The sequence below is a fragment of the Colossoma macropomum genome, unplaced genomic scaffold, assembly GCF_904425465.1.
Source record: "Colossoma macropomum unplaced genomic scaffold, Colossoma_macropomum, whole genome shotgun sequence".
Lineage (NCBI taxonomy): Eukaryota > Metazoa > Chordata > Actinopteri > Characiformes > Serrasalmidae > Colossoma > Colossoma macropomum.
The window spans coordinates 17,033,163-17,045,165 of NW_023494808.1; the positions used below are offsets into that span (position 1 = coordinate 17,033,163).

The 12,003-nt window shown below is 38.2% G+C and overlaps 2 protein-coding genes across 2 annotated transcripts; one reads left to right on the plus strand and one right to left on the minus strand.

Annotated features, from left to right (window-relative positions):
- Positions 1-4,268: 4,268 nt before the first annotated feature.
- LOC118797866 (histone H2A, sperm) lies at positions 4,269-5,382 on the minus strand. Its single transcript, XM_036557147.1, has 2 exons — positions 5,304-5,382; positions 4,269-4,767 (listed from the first exon to the last, which is right to left on the minus strand). The coding sequence occupies exon 2, from the start codon at positions 4,755-4,757 to the stop codon at positions 4,335-4,337; it is 423 nt and encodes a 140-aa protein (XP_036413040.1). The 5' UTR covers positions 4,758-4,767; positions 5,304-5,382; the 3' UTR covers positions 4,269-4,334.
- Positions 5,383-6,758: 1,376 nt separating this feature from the next.
- creg1 (cellular repressor of E1A-stimulated genes 1) lies at positions 6,759-11,949 on the plus strand. Its single transcript, XM_036557145.1, has 4 exons — positions 6,759-7,114; positions 9,531-9,650; positions 9,885-10,077; positions 11,314-11,949. Coding segments are annotated over exons 1-4 (588 nt in total). The 5' UTR covers positions 6,759-6,841; the 3' UTR covers positions 11,316-11,949.
- Positions 11,950-12,003: the final 54 nt, after the last annotated feature.

A 12,003-nucleotide genomic window follows, 5' to 3' on the forward strand; every position in this document is an offset into this window, starting at 1 on the left:
TTGTGTCTCTTATACATGGCATCAAATAGCGCTCTTGATGGAATGACTAAGACCACAGCGGAGGAAAAACGGTGATGATGATGAGTAATCTAGTGGGTTAGCCTGTTATACCTAGATGCAGTTTAAATGCGTTTCCTCATTTAGATTTTAATCTTCATCCTTAAACTGGTTAAGGTGATTCTGATGTTGGAAACAGCGCGGGTCTGTGCGGAGTAGCGCGCGCACGACCACGCGCTCATTTCAAATTCAAAATTCAACGGAAACTCAACGGCTCAAGGCGGACCTCATGCAACAACGGTCGTCTGAACCACTTACTTGTGAAGTAAATACTGTAGTTTTATATGTTGTTCTTAGAATTAATACAGTGCGACACTATTTTGTGTGCAGAACAAGTGTGTAAGTAATTTTGACAGCCATGTTAGCTTGCTGTGACCTGAAGTTAAGTCTTCATCAGTTTTACATTAAGGACAGCTAATCAAGGTAGCTACCAGCCTTGTTCCCATGAGGCAACTTTGATGGTGATGGCTGTTATTTTTGTATGTTTGATGCCGAGTAATACAGAGCATATCTCAGATGAGTTGTGGCCTTTTGGCATGTGACATGTCTTCATGTCCAGTGGCGTTTCTGGCACAGAAAGCCTGGTGGGGCACAATAAACTGTAGGGGCAGCAGCCGACTCGTCATTGAAACTACACACAAACCTGATCCAAACACAAACACACCCCGTCAATGAAATCACAAAAAGTGGAGAATATAAGTGATATAATAACGACATTAGATCTCACAAAACCTTGTTATACAGCATCACATTACAATTCTAAAGTTATCAAGCAGTATGACTGTGGTCTGCAACTAGCTACCTATCCAAAGCAACATTTCCAAAAAAGTTGGGATGCTTTGCAGAATGTAAACAAAAATAAAATGCAACAATATGCAAAACATGTTAACCATATTTTTAAAGGAAAATACTACAAAGACAACATATCAGATGTTGAAACTGAGAAATGTTATTGTTTTTTGAAAAATATATGGCCATTTTGAATTTGATGCCAACAGCACGGTCCAAAAAAGTTGGGACGGGGCATGTTTATTAGTGTTTCATCATCTCTTCTTTTAACAACACTCTGTAAGCATTTGGGAACTGAGGAGACCAACTGCTGTAGTTTTGAAAGTGAAAAGTTTTCCTGTTCTTGTTTGATATAGGATTTCAGTGGCTCAACAGTTTGGGTTTTCCTTTGTAGTATTTTTTTTATTTCATAATACGCCAAATGTTTTTGGTGGAGACAGGTCTGGACTGCAGGCAGGCCAGTTTAGCATCCGGACTCGTTTAATACGGAGCCATGCTGTTGTAAGCGTCCATGATTTCCAAAAAGAATTTCAAATGTTGATTCGTCAGACCACAGGACACTTTTACACTTCCCCTCAGTCCATTTTAAAAGAGCTTGGGCCCAGAGAAGGTGGCAGCATTTTTATATATGGTTTCTTCTTTGCGTTTTAAAGTTTTAACTGGCATTTGTGAATACAGTGACAAACTGTGTTCACAGACATTTGTTTTCAGAAGTGTTCCTGAGCCCATGCAGTGATTTCCACTACAGAATCATGTCTGTTTTTAATACAGTGCTGCCTGAGGGCACAAAGATATACTGGTTTTTGGCCTTGTCCCTTACATAGAGATTTCTCCAGATTCTCTGAATCTTTTCATGTTATTTTGAACCATAGATGATTTTTCAAAAAACAATAAAATGTCACCAGTGACGTTCACTGCTTGAAAAGAAAAGATGCACGACGATGTTTCACCTGGGCAAACTTGTCAAAAACTTTTCTCTCAAAGTCCACCAATCCATGAATCAATTCAAGTGAAAGCATAGCAAGGGCAGGAAAGCTGCACTAACATCAGTTACATACATCTGTCTTCGATTTGTCCAAAGAATCAGCTTGGAGGGGAGGACCTGGTATAGAGAAGAAGTAAAAGCAGCAGAACGGTACACTGGAGGAAGAGTCAGAGAAAGAACAAAACAGTCTGCAGAACGACTTGTGGAGGTAAAATGTACACACAACAAATAGGTTTTAAACTAAAGCCATTTAGTGTTCATCAGATTGTTTACCACTTGCATAAAAGTGCCTTTTGACTAGCAAGTAAAGAGGTTGGGCAGTGACTCCCATAATTCTGTGTGCCCTTGTACATCTTTCAGTCTAGAAACAGGAGTGTAAATCCTATACTCAAAGCTTTCTTTTAGTTCATCAATTCATCATTAATGAAGTAAACTTCAAGGTTAACAGTAATGAATGAAGAGCTTTGCACCTTAAAGGGCCCATATTCTACATTTTTCTTGTATTTTTTTCTCTTGATGTCAGCTTTTACTTATGTACCAAAAATAGTCTGTAATGAGGAAATATGCAAATTAGCTCTGTTTTGATTAGCTGCGCTGTATTGTGTCTCATCCGAAAGCACTCGGCACTGAAACACTGCCTGGAACTTTAATGCTGTAGTGTTTTGCCAAAGAAAGAGACACGGGAAAGGTCATGATTTCTGCAACAAGAAGTGCTCTTTATTAACACCAGCCGAGGAGGCACATAAACACAGCTGGGCAAAGCAGGCAGGTCACTTCTAGACTTTTCTTAATGGTAGACCTAAACCCACACCAACTAAGCCCCCAGCCCAACACAGTAAATCACAACAAACACATTTTGTTTGTCTTTGCCACACTTAAACTAAAGAAGTACAGAGGCAAAAATAACAATATTTAATGTAGCTTTGACGGAGTGGGGTGGGGTGCATGGCGCAGCACTGCTGTGTCTGATCCACTTGTACCAGCGCAACACACACTAACACACCACCACCACATCAGTGTTACTACAGTGTTGAGAATGATCCACCACCCAAATAGTACCTGCTCTGTGAGGGTCCATAGGGGTCCTGACCACTGAAGAACAGGGTAAAAGGGGGCTAACAAAGTATGCAGAGAAACAGATGGACTACAGTCTGTAACTGTAGAACTACAAAGTGTACCTCTATAGTAAGTGGAGCTGATAAAATGGACAATGAGCATAGAAACAAGGAGGTGGTCATAATGGTATGCCTGATCGGTGTATATATACATCTTTCTATCTATCTGTCTATCTATCTATTTATCTATCTATTTATATCTATCTATATATTTGTATCTATCTATATATTTACATATCTATATATATTAAAATGTTACCATTTCTGAGACAGCATTACAGACAAAACAATATGCAACTAGGTTATTTCAGATCTGTTTCTCACTGATCATGTAACATTATAGGCCATTTTTCAGGTCTTGGCCCTAGTACTTCCTAAAACAAAGCAACTAATAGGTTGCATTCATGTAGTATCAATTAAATGGGCATCACTGAAAATCATAGTTTCAGGTGTTTGCTGCTTAAGCATTGTAAACAAGCAGATGCTTGTCTTCCAAAATTACCCAAAATTAAGCCGCTCAATCGCTAAGCACCAGTTTTTATCAAAAACAAACTGGTGAGGGGCTCAATACCTGACAAGTTTAAAAACCTGAAAAGGCTACATTTTACACTGGGTCTGGACCATAGCTGTAGCACCAAATTTTGGGCCCCGGGGACAAGGCCCTACTCCGCCTCCCAAAAAATTAAAGGAAAATATGTATTTATGCCAGAGGCTGGTTGGTTGGTATGCATTTAAGTGTTATAATATAGAGCTGGGCAATGTCATTATCATGAATTACATCACTATACATCAGTATTCTTTTCTGGGCATATCATGGATAGTCAATACCTAAGTCACTTCTGAACTGCATATTTGATTAAAAAGCATAATTAATCCAGTTTAATTGGATTTAGTGTAGCATGTGAAATGTTTAAAATTAGATTGTTTTTGATAGCATTTTTTTAATGTAGCACTACTTTGTCAGTTCTAACTTGAATGTCAGAAAAAAAAATAAACATTGCAACATGAATCAAAATCTTCCTGAAGTATCATTACATTTTGCTACATCACTCCTATAGACAGCTGACAATAAGGTGGGCTTTGAGTCAATCTTGTTGCAGTGAAGATTCAACTTATCAATTTGAGACAAAGTGTAATTAAAAGGAAATTCAAAAAAGTATTTATATAATCATTTGTTTTTTTACTGAAACTGCTCAACAAATGGTTGCTTGAAAGTTCTGTTAGCCACTTATTTTGGTGAGCACAGCTTGTCATTTTCATTTGCATCAGATGCACACACTGCAAACCACTTGAAGGATACCCAAGTCACAGACAAGTCAAAATAGGATTTAACACTTTATTGATTTAAAAATACTTCTTAAAATAAGTGCCAATAGCAACGCAAGCTCTTAAAACTCTTGAGACTGGATCTCTTTACTGCTGTCAGCTTCTCTGGGTCCCTTGGTTTTCTTGGGCAGCAGCTGGGCCTGGATATTTGGTAGTACACCTCCCTCAGAGATGGTGACTCCCCCAAGGAGCGTGTTCAGCTCCTCATCATTCCTCACAGCTAGTTGGATGTGTCGTGGCGCGATGCGCAGCTTCTTGTTGTCTTTGCTGGCATTACCAGCCAGCTCCAGCACTTCAGCACTCAGGTACTCCAGCACAGCTGTAAGGTAGACTGCAGCCCCAGAGCCCACTCTCTGCGCATAGTTCCCCTTCCTCAACAGGCGGGCAACACGACCCACAGGGAACTGAAGACCTGCCCTAGCTGAGCGGGACGTTGACTTCTTGGTCTTGGCAGCAGCAACCAATTTCTTTCCACGGCCAGACATGTTAGCAGGTCTACATTTAAAAAAAAATAAATAAAAAAATAAAACAAACACCAACCAAAGTTAAGTGTTCATGCTACCTCAAAATCAGTAATATTTGCCAGTCAATTTGACTCAAGTGGACATCTTACATGGTTTTACAGTAAGTCAGTCTATTGAAACTACATATGCATTATTTAAGTACTTGGCCTAATGGAAAGAAGCTACTTTTTTGCTGAACTATTAAGGAGAAGTTAAATGCATTCTTTATCATCAGCAAAAATAAAAGTAGGAACACTCCACAACCAGGACTAGTAGTCATTACTTTGACATGTTAAAACTATTAAGAAGGCCACATTTGTTCATTAACTAGTGCCTTACAAATTTAGCAGAGCTTAGTCTTCACCATTGGTTACAACTGACCCACTAATAAAACTATAACAAACAGCACATATTCAAGAAAGCTATTTTAGCAGTGTTTAAGCTTTTGATGGCAGAGATATGACCTAAAGATACTCTAAAACTACTTAGTTTGGTCTACAAACAAAGAAAGCACTGAAAATCCTTTACCTTTCAGAGGCAGTTCAGCAGCAATCAAACAGGAAAGACTGACATAGCTGTATGACCATGAAGTTCTTATACTGTGAAGGTGCTGGCCTAATGAGGTTCACCTGTGCAATCATGCCACATCAGTGGCTGGACGGTGAGGGTTACTTAGAACCAATGGGAGGAGAGATTCGCAGAAGTTGATAATGGCAACTGCAGTCATTCAGAACTTAAACTGCACATTTAAGTTTTGCTAATCAGCACCTTTACATTTACAAACATGTATAGAAATGGTAAAATACATTTTAAACAAAGGTAAACCAGTATTTGTTTGCCTGTCCCAGTCCACAAGGACACTAAATACAAGTTACCTTGAAATATAATCACTAAAATGCTTCAGAAATGTAATTGTTTTTGTATTAACGTGTGAAATCATTTAATGGCTCATGCTTAAAACGTCCTTTTTACTCATTTGTTCATTTACTCATTGTGTTGTTAACTGATGAAGTCATTTTAAAGGAACAACCCTGTTACCTAATTACAGATGTATAGATTTAAAGTAAATTTTGTACATAATAAAACTACATAGATCATTTCGAATGTCCCTAATGGCCCCCATGACATTAGCAACAGTGCTAGTTAATGTACTAGTGGTGTATTTGCTGATTCTGTGCTAAAAAAATCTAACCTGTTACTTTTTAACTGTTTCTCATTTAAGCCATTGTCAGCAAAGAAATCTGAGACATTTTACTGACGTGGGTTAACAGATTTTTTGAAGTATGTTTTCTAACAGTAAAAATGTCACAAAGGCTAAATGGCATCCCAATCGTGGAATCAGCCAGTTCTTTATCTGGTTAGAGATGCTCCCTGTCAGTTGATAGAGAGAAGAGAAATAGAGTGGTTGATAAATTGTGCAGCATCATATGGACTACAGTATTGTGGGATACACTGGTAGTTCAGTGTATATGAAGTACATATACTGACTTTTACAGAGCTCCTTAGGTGACATGGTCATTTTTAATAAGGCGTGGTCACATATTACTATATTGAGAACATGATTTACTATATTGAGGCCACACAGTGCTATATTGAGTCCACGGATTACAATATTAAGGCCACAAATGATTATATTAAGGGGCATGATTTACTATATAGAGGCCACAAATTAATATATTGAGAACATGATTTACTATATTGAGGCCAGAAATTAATATATTGAGGCCATAAATTACTATTTGAAGGCCATAAATTACTATATGGAGAGCATGATTTACTATATTGAGGCCACAAATTATAAAAAAAATAGTCACCATGTCACTTTAGGGGCTCCGTAGACCTTTAATACTGAGGCATACTTGAGTAACAGGTCTGAATACGCTGATCAGTAAATCATAACTCTGTAAAAATACGTGGTGTGTAGGATTTGTAGATCGCCTGTTACGTGCGCATGCGCATCCCCGGTCCCGCGCGTGCGTCCCGGACACTTGTACGATCTTGCGGTCATATGACCACTGGCGTACATAAACATTGTCGCTGTTGACATGGTGTAGAGGAGCGTTATCATGACCCCTGCGCTGCTGCTGCTGTCTTTGGCCTTCACGGCCGCCCGAGCGAATGATTTTAAAATCCCGCCGCACGAGGAGGTGGCGCGGATGGCGCGGTTTGTGGTGAACCGGTGCGACTGGGCTTCGATGGCGACCATCTCCACACACGAGCCGGTGAAAGGACAGCCGTTCTCGAACGCGTTCTCCATCAGCGACGGAGCCCCCGGTAACGGCACAGGCACCCCCTACATGTACCTGACACACATGGAGATCTCCGTGCAGGACCTGCAGGTACCAACACAAACACACACCACCGCTGAAAGGAGAACTCCACCGATTTTTCTAAATGTCTGCACAGTTCAGTGGTTGAGATGTAAACAGAGTCATTCAGGGAGGATTGATGTGAAGTGGTTCATTGTAGGGAAACTTACTGACTCTGTTTTGTTTACAGTGGTGCTGATAGGGGTCACAATGTCCACAACACAGATACAGCCAATTTATTTACTGCTCAAAAACACCAGAGGACCTACAGGTCCTTTTTTCCTACAGGTCCTTTTTTCCTGAAAAAAGTTTATCTGGTCACTACTTTGTGATATAACGCCCTGCATGTATCTCTCCACCATTAATGGACTTTAAAAAGTTCACTGTAACCCAAAAGTTGATCTCAAGACTATCACAGAACAATGTGTTGGGCATCAGTCTTCATGTTTATAACAGTTTCATGTAGTAACTTTCTGTGAGTGAGGTTTTAGAGGCATTAAACTCTTCTGATGTCTGGTTCCTATCACCACCACTTTGAACAATTCTGATTCTGTAAGTTTCTCTAGAACTTTCTCGAAGTAAGTTCTAGTTATTTATAAAAATCTCATTTCACATCAAACCACTCTGAATGACTTTGCTTACATCTTAGCAAGTGACTTCTGGAGAAGTTTTGAAAAATCGTCTCTCAAAGATACCCGAAGGTGGCAGGGGTCAGTTCCTCAACAGCCAGGGAATCACATGGTCAAAAGAAACTAGTCTTGTGCCGTGCCTTTCAAGCCTCTTAATGAGGGGTGGGCGATATGGCAAAAATATGTTGTTCCAACACTTTGTGGTATTTTAGGGTACTCTATATACATCATGATGTTTAGTTTTTCTGTAATAAGTTGTAACAGACAAAATAGAACCTGTAGGTCCACATATTCAAGAATGCTATAATAATAACGTTAAACCTAGAACTACAGTCATTTTCATTCAGTGTTTTACAAACTGCAGTGTACTAAATTAAAAGTACTAAATCCAAGTAAACGGGCCTAATTATACTCACTTTGTAGTGAAACATGTAGTCAGTGTTCTTTAAATACTGACGATGTCCGTAATATGCTCAGAAAAGCATACCATGACATAATTTATCTCAATAATGAAGAAATATTATCATATTGTCCCTCCTTACTTCTAAAGAATAGACAGTGGTTATCATGTCACAAAGCAAAATTTCTCAGCCAGATAATTTAAACCAAAAACATTGTCTGTTCAGCTTACTGAGAAACTGAATGATTGATTAGGAAGCTGAATAAACTTAGGCTGAAAGCATAGAAAAGCCTGTCCAGTCTGAGCAATAGAGGAAAGGTCAGGGGCATTCCAATTTGACAGTTATGTTTTTGCTTTTGTCACAGGTTTATTTAGCTTACTGAGAAATTACGCCCTATAAAATATTCCCCATATTGAAATACATTGTACATTAAAAACACTATCCATTTTTATTTTTTGAAAAACAAAGCAAAGGATATGAAACTGAGCTTTGAAGGCCTCGCTTGGGAAGAGCAGTAAGTTGACTTTGCATGCAAGTGTTTTAGTTCGTACTTGTGGTGCAAGTTTCTAATCACAAATAATTGCATATGCTGCTGTATACAAGTCTGTGCTCTGGTGACTCAGCTGGTTTTAGGTGGTGACCGTGACGCAGCGATTTTTCAGCGCTCGCTCTGACTGTTTCTACTGATTTGGTCTTTATCTCCACTCCCAGCAAGCCAACGGAAACTGCTGAAACCATGTGACAAGTATCACTGGGTTTTACGTAACCACTTGTTGTCACAGAAACTAAAGTTACCTTTTTTTTTCTTTTTTTTTTTAATTAGTATGTTTATTAGTTTTTTAAACCACTATATCAAAGTTACATATAACATAGATACAGCAGTACAAACTTCATCCACAACAATCCCCAGCAATTAAATTAAATTAATTAAAATAAAGATACACAAGTATGATGATTTGTTCTCTAATATTTTCCATTTAAATATACTGATTACTGATATATGAACATTTAAAAAAACTGTAGAAACTGGGAATACATCCACCTGCATTAGTATTATGTAACATTGATTTCTATGAGGTTACAAATGCAGAAAAATGAACAAAATGCAGATATTTTAGCCCAGGACCCCAGTGCCACCTATACATTCTTCTTTTTTGAAGTGCAATAATTGCAATTCAGTTTTATATCAGTCTGAAATATTGGCTAAATCTAAATCTCCCTCAGATGTTGCTAATACAAACAGTTGATGTCCCCTGACTGTCTGAACAGCCATGCTGTCTTCAAAAAGCGTGTAATTTCTGTGTCTAGCTCGAGGCTGGCCATACAGTAAATGCAGTAAATGTACATAAAAATGTAAATGTTCCTTTTTCCAGTGTGTCTGATTATGGCAATTCAAATTGTGACTGTGTTCCACAGGTGAATCCTCAGGCCTCCATGTCTGTGTCTCTAGCTCAGACTCCCTTCTGTAAGCACAAGGGTTATGACCCACAGAGCCCCCTGTGTGCCCACATCATCCTCTCTGGCTCTGTACAGGAGGTATGAAAACAGACACACACACACACACACACACACACACACACACACAAACAACATAAATGTCATGCAGTGAGTTAAATCACAAAAATAACCATCTTGTGTGATCCTAAAATATTGGGGATGAAGGAAAATTTTAACGTTTATTAAAAAACAAAATCATGTTACCAGAATTGTTAATATCAATTTGGATTAGTGCAGCCTTGAAGAAGTGTCACATTCTTTTCTTGTCTTTAGGTGAATGGCACGGAAGCTGAAATAGCAAAGATGGCGCTGTTTAGCAGACATCCTGAGATGATTGATTGGCCAGTAGATCACAACTGGTTCTTTGCTAAAATGAACATCACCCAGGTTTGGGTGCTGGACTACTTCGGTGGTGTGAAGGTGGTCTCTCCTGATGACTACTATAAAGCCACCCCATATGCCCACTGTAAGTGATTTCTGTTATGGTCCCTTTCAATATTGCAGTTTCACAGCAGCTAGAAGCAAAATTACTTAAAGGGCATTCCAAAAATCATCATTCAATGTATCTGTCCCAAAGCGATTGTAGTTTTTCAAATGTACCTCCCAACTTAAAGATACAGCACTGTACAAATATCTCAGACCACCCTTTATTTCATTTCCAGTCAAGTTAGCCATCAACTAAAAGTTGTTCATTTTTCAGGAGGTATTTCTTCAGATATTAGATACAAGATTATCCAACTGTGTAAAGGAAGGCGAAAGTCAAAAGAAAAAAAAGTGAGAAAAAAAAACAGGAATAACTTCCAAAGTGGAGTTCAAAAGGTTATAAAAAATTGGACTCTTACTGTGCAAGACCTGGTAGAACTTGCTGTCAACAATAGATAAACAGTACATTAAGCTGTCGTCTTTGAGAGGGAGGAGAAAATCAAGCTCTGCTCTTGCATCTGAAAAAACCACCAGTGATTCTGCCACTATGAGAAGACAACTCCAGACTGTGGGTATGAAAGGATCTGAATCTGTCAAGCAGCCGTTGTTCAAACAAAGAAGCTGCTGCTGTTCTCAAAACAACGGACTGACCACCCCAGAGTCCAGACCTCTTCATTAAATGTATTTGGAAATACTTGGATTGTGAGAAGCAGAAAATGCAACCAACTTCTATGACTGAAATTTGGAGGAGTGGATGAAATATCCCTGCAGTTTCTTTGAAAAATTGAAAGTGAGACTGCTGAAAATAATGGAAGCTGTAACAAAGAAAAATGGTGGGCACACTAAATACTGCTAATTTACTGCTTATTTGTTGCCTTTTGTGTAATTTTGTGTTAAATATGTTTTCTGCTTTTTTTCCTGATACTGAAAAATGAATAACTTGCACTTAATGGCAATAGGTTCTGCCTGGAAATTAACAAATGAAGGGTGGTCTCTGACTTTTGCACAGTACTGTAATCTCACTCTTGGGGCTATTCTGACACCACTGTAGTAGGCAACAGATGTAACAATGGCTACTTTTTTCTGGAGTGCCTCTTTAATCTATAAGACAATATACCAGCAGTCAGGTAGTAGATATTACAGCAACTAGCAAAACAACCTTACATTAATAAATGGCAAGCTATTAAACTACAAAGTTACAAAATAGCTTATTATAATTATTTGGGTATTTGTAATTTTGTGTCTACATGGTTTTGTTTTTTTTTGTTTTTTTTGCCAGGATGTCATGCAGTAAATGTGATTAAGAAGACTCTGAGAGATCAAGAGAATTTTTTTAGGAAATGGCTGACCTTAAGGGCACAGTAATAGCCCATGAGTGCAGTTGCTTCATTTTGTGTTTGATTCTGTGAGACTTTGCAAGAACTCTTTCATATCATCTTCATATAATTTTCAAATTATATTTTAAAATCTATGCTTTGTATGTAATGTAAAGCTATATTTTTAAATAATTCAGTCATTACTTAAAAACAGGCCTGTGTAGTTTAGTTGTTTAGTCCTGACGTAGATCAGTTTTCTCTTGGATAATATGATCCATGATCAGTTTTTGCACTTTGCACATGGGATTCTTCTTCTTCTCTTTTCTCTTCTTCTTCTTCTTCTTCTTCTTCTTCTTCTTCTTCTTCTTCTCTTAGCTAGTCTTTACATTAGATTAGCAATTCTCATTCCTTTAGGCCTTAATTTCTGGCAACCAAAGGAAAGAAAATCTTTCAAGATTGCTGTTTTTCTTACAGATGCTAACATCTATTTTTATTAAAAACAAGAATGGGAGGGGCAAAAAATAAAAAAAACAAAATGAAAGTGTTTGCCAAAATCTGGGACAAAGCATGTGCATTGAAATAAAGTGTGTTTGAAATAATCCACTTCGTCTTGCTGTTTTTACACATCACTTTTTCTTTATTCCTGTGCTTAC